Source organism: Coloeus monedula (genome assembly GCF_965178545.1).
Source record: "Coloeus monedula genome assembly, chromosome: 3".
Lineage (NCBI taxonomy): Eukaryota > Metazoa > Chordata > Aves > Passeriformes > Corvidae > Coloeus > Coloeus monedula.
The window spans coordinates 31,760,645-31,777,309 of record NC_138783.1 but is presented as its reverse complement, the minus strand read 5'-3'; the positions used below and the strand labels follow the sequence as shown (position 1 = coordinate 31,777,309).

The 16,665-nt window shown below is 43.5% G+C and overlaps 1 protein-coding gene across 1 annotated transcript in view; it reads left to right on the top strand.

The window, feature by feature from the left end:
* Nucleotides 1-16,665, top strand: part of NARS2 (asparaginyl-tRNA synthetase 2, mitochondrial) — a 49,448-nt gene that overhangs the window by 20,856 nt on the left and 11,927 nt on the right. The window contains exons 7-9 of the mRNA XM_082279290.1: nucleotides 7,778-7,910; nucleotides 14,753-14,851; nucleotides 15,283-15,320. Of these exons, the coding sequence (XP_082135416.1) occupies nucleotides 7,778-7,910; nucleotides 14,753-14,851; nucleotides 15,283-15,320 (270 nt within the window). The remainder of the gene's footprint in view (nucleotides 1-7,777; nucleotides 7,911-14,752; nucleotides 14,852-15,282; nucleotides 15,321-16,665) is intronic.

Below are 16,665 nucleotides of genomic sequence, written 5' to 3'. Positions count from 1 at the left end.
AAGAAGTAACAAAAATAAGTGTAATTATTTATCTTGGATGTCTGAAAAAAATTTCTGACATTTCTTGCACAACATTTGTTTCAGTCTGAGTCATAATGCAGACTCTTATAATTAGTGCACTAACTTCCATTAATTAGGCTGACACTTAATTGGATCTATAAAAAGCAACCGTGACATGTCTGGTTTTAATCAATTACTGCATGCTTCAGTCTGGTTCATGACTGCTGCAATGATTGTTAGTGACTTAATATTACTGGGAAGCCAAATACATGAACTATGTAAGTACAACAGTGAGTCTAGAGTTGCTTGGCTAGCTGGAGCTTTACAGTCCACATGGGTATCCTGTTGGTCCTTTTTTCCTCTCCACCTTTTTGGGAGGAGAAGCAGGTAATCTGCTTGCAAGCATGGTGACTGTGTGCTGAGGAGAGCTGCAGTTCAGCCATATTCTGGGGTCCTCACACGGAGGGCTGAATGCAATCCCAGCAGTCTTGGACTATGTGCTCTTTGTATTATGTCCATGCTGTAAAAATCAAGTGCAGGTAGCAAGAGAAGAACAGGTTTTGTGCTCATCTGGTGAGAGGTGTCATCAGCTGAAATTCTCAGTCCTCATTTTACAAGTAAGCTAAGCTAAACCAGTATGTTTCTGTCTTGAATCCAGTGCATGGTCCCTTTTCTTCACTGAATACCTCACCATCCCTATCCAATCAGTAGTAGGTGCTGTAGGATCTGTGTCATAAGAGCCCAGTATCCACATGTGTGTGTCCCCCCCCCAACATGTTGGTAATGTAATTTTTATGGCAGAGAGTAGGAGTCAATGGGATGATTAAGTCAATGGGATGATTACCTTTTTTATTGAAATCTTTGAAACATTTTGTATCGCTCCTACGTAGAATATCTCTGTTAACTAGAGCATGGGAAATGGTTATTTAAATAAATGCTCAGCTACTCTGGTGGCTTTCATCAACCCAGCTTGAGTTTTCATTGCTAATCAGTCATTTTATTGACTTTAATTAGAAACAATAATATCAAAACTAGGACAAAGCAAGACTCCTCCACTGAGAATAAAGTACAACACTGTTGCATAAAAGGGTGGAGGACCCAGGCTGATCAGGTCTTTGAGCGTGGAGCACACAACTTACATGGCTCTGAGTAACTCTTGTGTCCTTTGTCTCAGTTTTCCCCTACTCTCCTGCCATCTGAAGACTTACAATCCACTGTCTAGCTCTGCTCTGAGGTTTAATAAGCTTCTGGGTGCTTCGCCAGATAATTAGGGTATATGGGTCACTTTGTTGTTAATTACTCAAGTGTGCCTGGATCATATTCAAGCAGAGGGGGAGGACCTGGGAAGGATCCTTGTCCCATCTCCTGTTTTGTGCCGCTGAACCTGGAGCAGAAGCTGTGGCAAGGGGAAAACAGGTCCTGGAGCATGGCAGGAGGGTGCTGTGTACCTGTGACCTCACGGGCATCGTGCATCTCTGCCCTTTGGAGGTTGCAGCGAGAGAAGCTGCTGCATTGCTTCAGTCTGACTTGCTGCAGGGGGAAGTTGGCACTTCCCAGTCCCTGTCTGGGAACTTAGACAGCTTTCTTTTTTTTCATTAATGTGTTTAATTTTGGCTGCTTACAAAAGGAAGTACAGTCCCATCTTGTCGCAGCATGAGCTGAAACCTCAGCACTCAGCACCCCAGCTCTGCTGGCCAAGCCTGAGCTTCACATACTGCTACAAAAGTCCTTGTCAAGATGCAGCTTTTCTCATCTGCATTTCCCCAGAGGGCAGGCAGAAATGGCATGTCCTATGAGGAGTCTTTGAAAACTGCTTTTTCTGGATAAAATTCAGTCCCTTCTGCTGCCTTTTCAACAGAAATGTTCATTTTCATTGGGCAGAATCCCAACCACCAGACAATAGTAATGGGAGTATTATTTTTACACTGAGATTAAAACCCAGATATTTCTGTCCAACTCGGACAGGTACTTTTTTAACACAGTCTACCCAGCTCAAGAATAAAATATTCTGCCTGTTCTCCACACTGCTGGGCACCTGTACCCTCACTATTGTCATTAGGAGCTCTGGGTTTCCATCTCCTCCAAAAACTAGACCCTGGAGACATTGGGGTGATATTTTGAGTGGTTGTCTGTGTGTGTGTGGTTTTGTGCACAGGGCCAGAATATCTTTCAACATAAAAATTTCAGCATCCCTAAACAATCCCATTCATGTTCAGGTCAAGCACTGCAGCCAACTGGTGTCTCCTGACAGCTGAGCAAAGTCACCTGCTTATTTCAGTGGAGCAGGCAGGTCCTCCATGCTCAAAGTGAATATGGTCATAACAGAACAGAGTGGAATTAAATCAGATGGCTCACTTTATTAACTTCTTCCCTTCCTAAGGGAAAGGACAATGGGTAGATAAAGCTAAACTCCTGGGCTTTAGGGTCACCTTGCTGTTCTCTCCTCCTCTGCTGATGTCATGTGTTGTTTTGTATTTGGGTTAGAAGTTATTATTTCTAGATTTTCTATATTTTAGTGTGTGTATGGCACAGAGGGGTTGATGGATTATGGTGCAGGGGGACATACAGTGTTGAAGGGTCACATACTGTGTTCACTTGGCATGACCAAGGATGAAATTTGGCACAAGTCACTGTTCAGCTTAACTCGTCCCTGCAGACCTTGCCAGAGTAATCAATATACTTGTGTTTATGAAGACATGTTGTATTTTGCAGTGACAGTGAGGGCACCATGGAAATGAATTGTTCCCCCTCTGCCATGTTGGTAATGTATTTTTATGGCTTACAGTGGGAATCACTGGGGCGATGAAGTTTTGAAAAACATCTTTGCTCCCTGTGTGTACTGGTGTGGTTTAGTGCTCAGCCCTGAGTCACAGGAACCAGCTTCTGCCTCCAGCTGTGTCACTACTGTGTGGTGTGACCTTGGCACTGGCTGTAAGCTGACTGTGCAGGGATTGCACCTTCTTGATTAATAGCCTTGTTCAGAGTTATAGCCCCTTGGTTCAACAGCACAAATAAGTCTTTATTACCTCGGTAGCAGTGTGGAGTCCTGGCTCAGAAAATGGGCACAATCCATTCCTGGCTTGGGAACCATCAGCACAATTAATTCTATTTGGATTGCACTGTAAAAGTTGCCAGTGAGGCAGAGATGCTGAGGCCTACAAACATTGCATGAGTTTAATTAAAAGAATGATTTAAGCAGCTTTGGGTATGGATACTTCTTACTTCTCTATTGGTTTCTATCACTTCCTCTATAATGAAGTGTCAGCGAACTCAGACGAAATGAGCTTTCATTCTGCGTGGCAGAAAGCTCCCAAAGGTGGCTGCTTCTGGAGACTGTTTTAGTAGTGTGTAAAATAAAGGTGAAAGGGGGGAAGTTTCTCCCTTTGTGGCTGATCTTAGGGTGGAGAACACAAGTGTGGGCTGTGCAACAGCGAGCCTCCACCATCTGTGCAGAGGATGGCTATGCCCCAGCAACGCTTCCAGGTACTGCTTCAGTGTCCAAAGGGACTCCTGGGAGCCTGTAGCTAAAAGTGGCTGGGCCCTTCCCTGGGCTGGGGCGAGCAAGCTCAATGTTCTGCAGGATGGGGCCCTGCCTTTTCATGCATTTCAGTGTGTCGGAAGGAGTGCTGGGGATATTCTCTTGGCCTCCACATTAAGCTCTCAAATTTTCCCAGAGAACTGGGCAGAGTGAAATACAGTCACAGGAAGGGAGCAATTAATTAAGTGGCTCTGTGCCTTCTTGTGGTGTCGACCCCAGCAGCGCCTGTGAACTGCATAAATGCACTCAGGCTTGCTGTCCAGAGCTCTGATCTGGGCAAAGCTGACTGCAAAGGGACCCATTTCAAAGCCTCTCTTGTATTCTGTGGTAGCACGTACAAGGACAGTGTTACAGACATTACTGCTCTGCCTGTAATGGCTAAGGAAAAAGGCTCAACAGATTAGTGGGCTTTTTTTTCCTCTCCTGTGTGTATGCTTTTGTTGGAGATGAGGAATTAGCACTACTGATTTTTTTTTTTTTTAAGACTCTTGAGTGCCCACAACCCGAACTGACCTAGGCACTTTTGGAGACTTAGCCAGAATTTTCAAGTTATTTTTAAATGCTGGAAGTCTTGCAGAGGTCTGGGAATGTTAAATGACTGATTATTTACATCATAGAGCATAGGAGTCACAGCCCTGCACTAAGGCTCCATTGTGCTAGGTGCTGAATGCACCCAGAGCAAAATGACTGGGTTTGCTCTCAGTACCACGAAATCCGAGCAGAGTCAGCTCCCATCCCTCTTTTCTGATATATCTGTACGTGCTCAGTGTGATACTGTATCAAATCCCAGATACATTTTTTATAGCAGATGAAGTACAAATAAAGGCTGGATTTTTACAGCGTGCATTTGCTTACTATCTTGAGTGGCAGGGCACACTGAACTGTATATGTTCACACACGGGGCTGATAACAGTGACTGTATTTTTAGCTGTGTTTCTCTGTCGTGTCCAGGCCTCTGGTCAGTGCTACATTGCTGTTACCAGATGACTTGCATTTACTGCGCTCCTTTGATCGCTTTGCCAGCGTGACATCTGGCAAGTTTCCCTTTGCCAGGGTCCCATGATTCTGGTGAAGTTCTCACAGTTACTTGTTTCTGTCTTTTCCCTTTACAGTTAGCCTGAGAAATGACTGATTCCTCCCCTCTCTGCAGATGGGTGTTTATTTGATGGGGGGGGGGGGGGAAGGGGGAAGGGGAGTGTTGTTTTTCCCTTCTTTCAAGGATCAGGCAAATTCAGCCCCACACCAGTGATGGAGCTGACTCCAGCAATGGTAGGTTCTACAAGCTGTCACAAAGCCCTTACACATACTGTTGATGGGCACCTCAGGATAGTCCATAGAGTTGCCGTGCTAATGGTTCGTTTTGTAAATGTAGGGGGTTCTCAGTGTACAAGTGCCTAGAGCTGAGGAAAGACAGAAATTGATTCCTGTGAGAGTTGTTCTGCACTTGCTCTCCCCAAAAGCTCTGTCTTGGGCACAGAGAGGCTTTATTCTTGCAGTACAAAATTGATCTCTGACTATGAAGTGTTTGACCATCGTTGACACCTTGAAGCAGTAAGAGGGTGGGGTTTTTTTAATTTTTATTGCTTTTAGGTATCTTGCAATCGGCAAGCCCCTTGAAAGATGAGTAACTAGTCATCATGCTTGGGCTGCTGATCAGTAGGAAGTAAGTGCAGTTCAAAAGGGTCTTAGTAGCCTGCATTGCTGGAGACTGTCCTTCTGCCACGGTAACCTACAGTAACTGATGTGTCAGTGCCTGTGCCTGGACAGCTGCTGAGAAATGTCTCTCCCTGAAGCCAGACTGTTGCCCTGTGGGACAGGATCTCCTGCTAGCCAGCTGGTGTCACGCTTTAGCTTTCAGTGTTACTTTGAGGCCTTCATGTCAGTGAGACATTAGAGACCTGCACATCAAACTGTGCAGACCTGAGTGAGTACTTCAGCAATTGCAAGCTTTTCAAAATACTTTCATCTTGTGTCTGATCCTGGCTCAGTCACAAACTGAACTTGTGACTATACTCATTTATTTAGGAAAAATTCTTTCTTTAACTGGAGGGCCTCAAACTGAAATATTTTAGCAAAAGCCTGAAACATGGGGACAGGTAGAGCAAGAACCTGCATCTGTCTCCTGTTTTCCACTGCAGGCCATCATCTGCAACCCGGAAAACAAAAGTTTTTGACCAGTTCTGCCTTAAACTTAGAATGATTTTGACTGCATGACTCATTGTTTCATACTTGTTGTTTGTCTTGCTATAGCAGTTGAGGCTCTCACGCTTTGGATCCAAGACCTTGTTGTGCCAGGTGCTGTTAGGACCATGGGGAAAAAAAAAAACCAAACCAAAAAGCTGTGTGAGGAAGAACATGAATTTCTGTATAACCCAGGACAGCAGGTGACTACAGATGGGGGATCACAAGGAGCTGATGATATAATAATGAATGACCTGTGCAGTGAGTAATAGTCTTGGTACATCGCTTATCTAAACATTGCTGAGGTTTTGTAGATGCTACAGCAAAGGGCAGCTTGAAGGAGGATGACGGAGTGGCAGAAGTTTTCTGTAACATCTCAGCAAGTGAGAAAGGCAGCAGAGGGAAAAGTGTCATGCTGAAAATTATGCTTGAAGAAAGATGTTTGCTGCAAAATCTAGTTAGCTGGTTGTAAATGCTGTGGTCATATATGAGAATACAGGTACAAGAGCAAAGTGGAGACAGAAAGTGTGTTATTTGGATGAGGGAAAAGAGAGCCACGGGGAAAAGAAACCTACGGGCCGGCTACGTATTCAGAGTCTTGACCTGAAACTTTCTTCTGGTGTGTTTACTACTAGCAACTCAAGGAAAAAAAAGTGCTCTTTCTTTGGATCATAACCTTTAACCAACATGTGACATGAGGGAACAGATGAGTGAAGCAGAATGTGTGTGTTCTTTTATTTGTAGCACAGATGTCTCCATAAGGGGCAAAGGAAAAATGCTGTTTTTTGTAGTGTTTGTTTATTTAAACTTCAGTTTAACAAAATTAGCCTGTTCAGAAACTTCAGTGAACATCCTTTTTAAGTTGAAAGCTTGCAGATCAAGATGCAAGTCAAATGGCAGCCCCAGCAATTATCATGCATCCTTTCTCAAGTGTCAGACTGTGGTTAATCTCTACTGATCGGGTTCTTTTTCTCCTACATGCTAAGAGCTAAAAATAACATCAAGTTAAAGATGTACCAAAGATAGCAGCTGCCCAGTTCATGGTTCTTCTGAAGCAGCTTGCTCTCTTCCCCAGTCATGGTTATCTTCCCATGAAGCATGAGAGGAAGCACAGATGTCACAGCATCTATTTGGGAACCTCTCACTGGCTTGAGGGCATCCAGGAGCCCAGTGTTCATAGGCCACAGTGTAAAAGGTATTGCCTGGAGTGCAGCTTCCCACATAAAATCAAAACTTTTAAAGGTGTGTTGGTGTTTGGTAGGAAGGTTTCTCACGGAGGTAGTGGAAACACAGCATGACATGACTGGAGAACAAGAGAGGATGTATTTAAATAGACTCCTCAAAAGGTGGCTGGAGAAATGGCTTCATAATAGGAAATGCATTGGTTGCTTCAGCATCAACCTCTATCCCAGATGTGTTCTGTGCAGTAGGGACCCCTTTCAGTTGAACCATTTTTAGCTGTGTGGAAGAGCCGAGTTCTTTATCTCGATGGCTCTCTGAGCAATGAACTTCTGTCTTACCACTAGAGGGGGACTGCACGCCATAGACCTCCCATCCTGCTGGGCTTCACTGGCCACCCCTCAGTGCTCACAAGCCAAACAACTCCAGCAGCAGGGCCCGCTCTGCTCTGTTGAGCACTGGGGTCTCACAGCACCCATGAAGGTCAGGCACTGCAGCCAAAAAAATGTAAAGGCACGTGGATGAGGAGAGCGTGACTGGTACAATATCTGGGTGCTTCTCTAGTTATGTGGTTCTGCAGAATGTTGGGTTTTATTCCCACAAAGTCACAAAAAGTGTCCTGAGCATGACTTGTGTTCAGAGAAAGGTGAATAATGTGTGTGCAACCTCCCTGCGTCTGGAGCTGTGAATAACCCCTCTCCATGCCTGCATGAAGGAACGGAACAGGAACAGCAGCTTATTCAGCAGTGCCATTAAACTGGTCGAAGATGAATTGGAAACATGATTGTTTCTAGATGCTGGGAGAAAAGTGAGGACTTTAGGTGTAACAGACTCAGTTGTGTGCTGGACCTGACCTACCTGTTTCTTGCTGCCTTGCAGGGCTTTTACTCACGTGTTCACCTTTGGCCCAACGTTCCGAGCGGAAAACTCACAGAGTCGCCGGCACCTGGCAGAGTTCTATATGGTGGAGGCTGAGCTGTCCTTCACTGAAAGCCTTCAGGACATCATGCAGGTGGGCACTCCAGATGTTAATGCAGGAGTGGTACCAGAATTCCTACCTCCTCCCTGAGCTGTGCTCCCTGCCCTCAGCTGAGGTCACAGCTCCTTTCACCTTGTGTGAGCCATGGAGAGGTTGCACAGGTATTTCCCAAGGAGGAGGGTTTTCTCAGCAGAGATGAGGCCATAGAGGGGATTTGGAAGGGAAGATATAGGTGCACACAGCCCTCATCTGAGTGGGAAGCTCCAAAGTTGCTGTATTGCCAGGGAACATAAATGTGATTGAATAGTGCTAATGAAAGTGGCAGTCTCCCTTTCAAAATGTTCAGCACCTTTCCACTGAATGAGCAGTGTTTAAGCAGTGTGTCCCTTGGTGTTCTCTGTAAAGGCCTCCTTGAAATCTGCACTGAAATCTCAAGTAGGAAGAACAGTTTCTGGCATACACTGTTCACTGTGGCTTTAGTGGAAGACTGGAGGAAATCCTTAGCTGGCTTTTGATTTTTCAGGATTGATCTCTCAGTTGCAGTTTAACTACATGAGGGATGCTAATGCACCTTACTAGTCTCAGCATAAGCCAGCTTATACCCAGTAGGACTTGTGAGTAAACATCCACACGCACTCTCATTTATCAGATAAGCTCTGTGGAAAGCAATTGGAGAAATAACCTTATAAAAAAAATTACCTGGGGCACTGGCTGCAGATTTATAAAATAACATCCAGGTGGTGGTTTCTTCAGCATGGGTCATATACAGTGCTGAATCAGCATGGCCTGAGAGCAGAGCTGACGTGCTCTGTGTGCTGCTTCTGAATCTGGGATGTCGGGATGGCACTGGGCTGTGTGGACTGACCCGTTGGGAGTCTGTGCTCCATTATGAATAGCATCCTGCTCTTCCTCTTCTCTCTCCTTTTCTCCACAACAGCATTCGTAAAGCACAGCCTATGTATATGTACACACCTTAATTCCTGAGCCCTCTGTTTCTCTAGGTAATCAGGAGCCAGTTGAAATATTCACTGCTTTTATCTAGTATAATAAGCAGGGTCTTCTGTTAAGTGGTGTTTGAGCCCTTCAACACAGAGTCAACATATCTTGTGTGGAGAACCCTGATTTCCTGGCTTTTGAAGTACAAACAGCCAGTTCAGACAATTCAGAGAATTAGATTTGAGAACTGTTCTGGAATATGTAGGGCTTTTATTTGTAGTGAAAGGCGGAACTTTCCCCCTCAATTTTGCCTTTGTTGTTGCTAAGTATCTTGTGAAGTCTCAGCTTGTACTCTCTTTTAATTCTTCCCTCTGTCCCAAAGTCTTTTACAAGCAGCTTTCCCTATAACAGGAAGTCTCCTAGTAGCCATTATTTTGCATTTCTCATAGTGAGTTTGTATTGCAACAGGCTTAATTTTCTGGTGTTCTTACTTGCAGAAGTGGAGTTCCCATTTTGTTTATTTTTAAATCATTGGGCAATCTCTCTTAAAACGAAACAAACAAAAAAAACCAACCAACCAACAGAAAACCCTGCCAGTTGCTCTAAAGCCCTAAGTTTCTTTCCTGGTGTAACTGACCTAAATTCAGTGTTCCCTTACGTATCTGCCCATTGGGTATTTTGTCTGTTTATTGTCATCTGCAAGTTCTTTATTCAGTGCAAAACGCCCAGTTGAAAGCCTTGGGGGCTCTTGGCCAGGGTTAGCATCCAGACTTTGTCCTCACATAAGGAGCTGGATTGTTTAAAATTTACTTTTTAAATTGCTATTCAACATTTGGACTAAGTATCTCTCACTTGAGTAAGTTTGCATGCTGGGAATGCTCAGCTTCTTCATGGACATCTTGAAGTATTTGGTTATACACACCTTTAAAGAGCCTTGCTACAAAGGTGTACATGTTTGCCATTCGCTTATGAGGCTTGAGATCTTTCAGCCAAAGCTCCAAAAGAAACATAGCTTTCCTTACTAAATAAAAGGAAAAAAGATGGTTTAATAACCAAGTTACATGTATTTGGGAACAAAGAGCCTGAAATCTTAGAGCAGCATTTTTTCCCCACTGTAATTGCACAGAGTAGTGCTCAGTTATTCCTAAATTAGTAGCACAGTTCTTGTGAAGTCTCATGTGTCTTAATCATGCAATCTAAATTTCTGTTCTGTGCCAAAACATGTTTTAGTGCTACAAAGAAGCTTCAACTCTCACAATACTGGTTTCACAATGCTTTCTGTGGAAAGTCCCATGTGCTCAGTGCAGCACTTTACACTGCATGTCTGGGTGATAGTATTTCTGCTTTAGTGTACAGGGTGCATGTAAGGGTATCTAAGGAGGGACTTCTGTAGCCTCTTTCCTTAAGTCCAGTTAAGAAATTGGGCCAGGTTGCCCCAAGGTACTTCTCCTCCAAAATGGATGAGAAAGGGAAGGATTTAGAAGAAGGTCAGGTAGGCAGTGGAAGAGGTCCAATTGAAGTATCTGGACTCACCAGAGATGTCAGCCTTCCAGTACCTGAATTGGAGGTCCAAGGTCTCCAGTTTCATTTGTTCCCTGAGATGCCTGTTATCAGTCTCTGCCTCTCTCTTCAATGCTGTGTCATGTAGTTGTATTTGTAGGCCATTGTCTTCTATTTTTCATTCCACTGTCTCAGCACTGCAGTAGATTTAAAGGATCCCCCTTCATTCATGACACTAATGGAGTCTCAGAGAGGCTATATGATACAGTCATTATTGAATTTCATCAAAAGCACATACAAAACGATGCTACTAAAAAAGACATTATTTAGGCTGTAAAGTTAGGAAATGCCAGAAGGAAGTTTTCCTGAGGGCATTTTCAGGAGTTTTTGCATAGTGTTAGTCTTCCTTAACAAGATCACGTCCTAGCACCACTGTCTCTTTAAGGGATGGAGAATATGTCTCTTTAAGATGAAGAATACAATTTAACACTCAGTATTTGAGCTCTGTCCTGAGGGCAGAAGTATTGTCTTCCACTGGTTATATACTTCATCAAAATTAATTTGCTGTCATTACAGCCTAGTGACATGGAGCATTGTTACCTCCATTTTACAGAGGGGAGGTCAGGTGTGAAATGAAATCAGTAGCACCGATTTTGGGTGTCAGCTTTAGAGAGCTTGCATCTAAAAGATGTATGTGATTTGATTTCCAGACTAGCTTGCACTCAGCATTCTGTCTTCAGTACCAAGGCTGAGGCACTTGGGCAAGTCTGGCTGCAGTTTTGAGGGAGCAAACACTGGTAATCACGTGGAGAGGTTTGTTCTAAGTATCTTGCACAACACTCTTTAGGGACATTGGGGTATCTACAGGACTGTAGGTGCCTTGTCTGAGGTGGCATCCAGCTGCCATAGCTGAGGCTTTTTCTCTTCCCTAACTTTTATCAGCATTCAGCTTCAATGGCCAGTGGAGCAGTGGTCTGGCAGACAAGTCTCCTTCCTTGCACAGCAACAGCATCTCTCCAGAGTAGGGCCTGACCTGTTGGTTGTGTTGCTGAGAGAAAAGATTTTATGACCAAAACCAGATGTGAATCCTCCCCTCTGTGTGTGTGTGTGCGTGTGCACACATGTACAGTGTGTGTGAGCAAGCATGGAGGCAACAAATAGTGGGCCACTGGTGAGTGTTTCATACGTAAGTAGCCTGTGATCTACATTGCATTCATATGCATGCCCAGGTAAATACATAAATAAAAATCCTACTGGCAGGTCATGCAATTTTTCTTACGTAATAAAAATGATGATTTGAACTTCCTTGGAGTACACAGCATCTTCAGTTGCTGCTGCTGACTTTTACTGCTGCTTTATTGATGATTTGCTCTGTTTCAACTCTGGTCATAATTTTATTTGGGAAGAGGGTAAGTTGCAGTATCAAAAGATCCAGGGTAAAATTAAGCAATACCCTTGGGAGCTGCTCCTAATCAAAATTGAACTGTTAACCATTAAATAACAGAGCAACATTGGGGAAGGCCAAGGTTGATACTGCTGAAGTTTCAAAAGTGAAAATCAAAAGAGATGGACTAAAAGGGTTGAAGGAAGGGAGAAAGATTTAACCTCTGTCCTCCTTACCTGCCCTTCTACCAGCACAGTTTCCACATTGCCATTGTGAAGCAACCACATTGTTGGACTTTTGGGACATCTGGAGTCCCACCTGTGAGATGAGCTACTTGATGTGATTCCAGTGCCTTTTTCCCTATATAGGTCTCCTGTCAAACATGTTTCTTCCAGAGTGTCTTCAAACCAGTCACCTGTATCTCAAACTCATGTGTTGCCTTAAACCAGCATGCCAGTGGTTACACTTCTGCACTCATTTTTCCTATAGCCTACTTTGCAGTCCTTCATTATACTCTCTGCTTAAAGACATAAATTCTCAGTTTGAGTGATTTTTTCCCTCCTTTTCTTTTTTTCCATCTACTGTTTGTGCCTAGTACACATTTGTCATAAATGAGAGCAGTGAGGAGGCCAGTGTATGACCCACGTGTCTGTCTTTTTTGCCAGGATAAAACCTCAGTCTCAAACCTGGAAATATTTCTCAGATTGTTTTTCCCATACCACCCACATCTTTTTTCCACAAGAGGAAGCTGCTTATGTTGAGTGCTGTGGGAACCTAATTGTTACTTTATCGCACAGTGAGGAAAAAAAGTGCTAATTAAACAACATGCTTTTCTGAAACCAGATGATACTTTCATTTTCTAGAAAGAGGAAGCTTAATGTAAAATCCCTTCGTCTCTGCCTGGTGAAACCAGATGAATTGCCAAGAAGTTTTCTAATTTCATTTGCATAAGCCTTTTTCTAGCTACTTTGAAGAAAGTTCAAAGCTGACTGTTTGGTTGTTTGCCACTCAGCAGCAGGAATGCTGGCTTTTCATTTCCTCTGTGTTTGAGTACTAGGAGGGGTAAAACTGTTCATCTGCATATGATAATGCTGTTCCCTTATTTGCATCTTCCCGTTTTTAAAAGGAGGGCCCAGGTTGATGCAGGAGTCTTGAGTCTGAGTTTGGCTCCAGAGGAGTCCAAATGGACTGCTTTGCTTCACTAGGCTGGTGGGATGCAGAGGTTGTTCACCAGCACAGAGCAGTGTTTCAGCAGCTTGGCACAAGTGTGAAGGATGTTCTTCTAAACATAAGTTTGAACAACATGCCTGAAATCTCATCTTGCCTATGTCAGTAGCCTAGCTGCTTTGTTTCTGTGCCTTGTGTTCCTCTTACATTGTAAGATCTGGTTCCTTTTAAGGCATAGACCTACTGCTTCTTCTTCTTGAGATTTGCTGACTGAACAACAGGTTCATCTTTTCAGTCACAGGCTTTGTGGTATCTAGGGGCTGCTGCTCACCTAGGTATCATTAGGGGAAACTTCACTTCTGTCAACTCTGTGATGCCTTTTCCTGGTCTTAAAATCAAGAGTCAGACACTGTTAGAAGGGAAAAAGGGATTTAACCTCTGTTAAATTTTAAGGATTTTAAGGATCCTTAGGTGCACTATGTTTAGGTCAAATGCACCTCAATGCACACCGCAATGCACACCCACCCACAATAGATCTGGTATAACATTATATGTCTTACTAATTAGCATATCTATCAAAGATTGCCCTGTGAGAGGCTCAAATGAGCCCCTCTCCCCAAGGAACCTTCCCCTGGATGGTTCTATCTTAGTTTACAGAATGTGTTCTGGAGGGGACCTTGGGGTCTGGGGCACACTGATCCCTAACTATGAAGCTTCTAAAATGTTTAGTCTCCTAGCTTGACAAACAAGTCTAAGAATGAAGGCAAAAAGCACTAAGAATACAGAAGTTGTAAAAAGGTGTAAAAGAAAAGGCAAAAAATCATCACGGCATCATCTGCAATTAATAAAGCAGTTATTATGCTCATCAAAAAAACCAACCAGGAATGTGCCAGAACTTTCAGATGCTTTTTGTTAGGAAAAACCTTGTCCCATCCCAGGCTGAGATGATGTGCAGCCCCAGCTGCATTGCTCTGTTCTTACAAAGGAAATGAGAATAGGAGGGTGATTTTGAAGAAGAGGTGGGATGATCATCAGTTGATACCACAGGTGTCAACTACCTGCTTTGTGCTGGTGTAAGACTACAGGGAGCCATGGGAACTCTTAGTCTGCACAACAGCAAGTGGCTTGGATGCTTTGCTCAACCAAAAGAGAAAATGGGTTGATGAAAATGCAGTAGCATCCCATATGGGGGCTTTTAATGGCATTTTAATTTCTTAATGAGTGAAGCCCGTTTTACTGGATAAGTACATCCAAATTGGATGATAATGTCATTTAGTTAATCCACATTAGTTTAGGGAAATGGAACCACATCTTTTTAGTTTCTCAAACATCCCTGCATTGATGTGTCCTCTGCTTTAGCTCTCTACTCATTTTTGCCCTTACTGCACGGAGTCTCCCTAGCTGAGATCTGTTTGATGGGTTTGCTCTACACACTACATGTTTATTCTCTTTCCTTCGGTTTTGCCTTTTCTAACAACAAAGCATAAATCTGGAATTGTTCATCACAGGACAGATTCCTCACTAAGAATTAGTCAAGACCAGAGCCACAAATGGTTGTAACATGTGTCTGTGGCTGGCCAAGATTGCTGCTTGAATATTTTAGCTGTGATTTATTTTGCTGGAGATACCTGACTGAAGATACTGAGGCCATCAGCTGACATTGAAGCCCTAAAGCCATAGCAAAAATAAAGATTCCGGTCATCTTCAGCTACTAAGCAAGCCTGCTGATTAGGAGCATTAGCAAGATGGTTCCCTCCTATGCAGTCTGGCCATGCAGAAGGACAGAAGCTCCTTCTGTACCCTTTGTCTGATGTGTATTGTGTTTCATTTATAGTCTGGGACACCTAAGCAATGTTCATTTTTCATGCATTCCTTTTTTCTCTGTTAGGTTATGGAAGATCTCTTCAAGACAGTGACAAGCATTGTGCTCTCCAAATGTCCTCATGATGTTGAGCTTTTTCATAAATACATAGCTCCTGCACAGAAGGTAATGCATGTGACAGGAAAGAACTGCAATCCTGTCCTGTGTTTTTGGGGTTCTTGGCTATGGGAAGGCTTATTTTTTTTTTAATTTTTTTCTTTTTTTACTGTGTTGTCCTGTGTTAAGAAAGTGTAAAAAGCTAAATATCAGCTCGAGCTTAAGTGGTTGTTCAACAGAGAGAGGACACACAACTTTGTGTAGCTGGTAGCAAGTGTGGTAGAACTGTAGTTCTCACTTCATCTGGCAGCCTCTGAATCAGCAGTTTCAATGATCGGGTACCCTTTTAGCACCAAATGGCCAGGAATGGATTTTGACCTATATCTAGATCAGAAAGCAGTCCCACAAATTGCACTGTAGAGGGAGATCACTTTCCTGAGTTTTCCCCTGAACCCTTAAGGGTAGCTTTACATGTTTATGTTTTTCTTGTTTTGACCAAGGGCAGGTTGGAACAAATACTGAAGCACAAATTTATGATGTAAGTACTATTTCAAAATGATCTTGCAGAGGGCTTTTGGGGAAAGAGTTCCTATTTTGTATATGTTCTTTTTCTTTCACAACTCAGTGTCTTCTGGGTTAGCATAATGTCTCTAAAAGAGCATGAGTTGCAGTTCCCTTTTACTGTTTGTCAGGTATACCCTTTCACCTCTGCATGAGACTGACACCTGAATCTGCTGGCTTTTGGCTTTTGCTCCCCTGAACAAGATCCTCAAGAGTATTCTCCTTCCAGCCTGTACCTGCACAATGGTTGCTCACAGTCTTGCTTGGTTTTGGCTTTGATGCTCTGCTTTCATTCACACTTTCACTCCAGTGGGTCTCTTTTTATGAAAGTATTTTATGCTATTTAAAAATCCCAATTGGTTTTCTATTCCCAATTGATTGTGTAACTCCTAATCCCAGTTCTGTTCATGCTAAAGAACTTAAGGGTTTGGGTATCCCTCACTGGCCCCCAGGAGTGCCACGTCCTCCCTACTCCTGCTCGTCTCTTCAAATGGTGGAGCTCTCCATTTATCCCACACAACGTTGTAGGGGTTCTCATCCCAACCTTGGTTATCTTGTTAAGCAGCTACAGCCACACTTGGGCAACAGGATCATGGATCCCCCCTGTGCCTCTGCCTGCATGAGCACCAGGGGACACCTCAGTGAAGTTACCATCTCCCCATTTCAGTCCTCTCTTTGGACCTAACTGATGTTCCTGAAAGGACAAAGTTGCACCCAGCTTCTCCCATGCTCCAAGGAAAAGGAGGGAGAGTCAGACCATCCCTTTCTCCCTCTCTGTCTCTCCCTTCATCAGCTGCTGGCAGGTCTGGGGCATTCCTGGCTTACACATATTGGTTACATGTGTTGAACGTGTGCCAGTGATATACCTCATTTGGTCTGTGGCCTCACATAACCCAAACATGTGGAGCAATATATTTCTTCTTGAGGTATTTCCTCCAGAAGCCTTCCGTGGTTTAGTGAAACCTTGTAACTGGGTGTAAAGAGTGCTCCTTAGGGAATTTGGTTTTTAATTGGATTTAGGTGGTGATACAAAGATGAAATTATTGTGATCATTTATTATTCTTTCTTCTCTCTGTCCACAACATTTTGCTTGGTATGTGGAAAACTTGGCTGCCACATTATCTTCCAGTGAGTCTTGATTTCCAGTTACCAAACCTGGAGCATTGTTCACTGCACTTCTTCTGTTTGCTTTGCCATGATGCTGTTCTTTTGTGCTGGTGGAAATTGGTGGAGAATCTGCTCTCAAATCTGCCAGAGAAGTAGAGAAACAGTGGTGAACATAAATCGCATGGTTTTTACAAAGTAAAGCGGAAACATTTGAG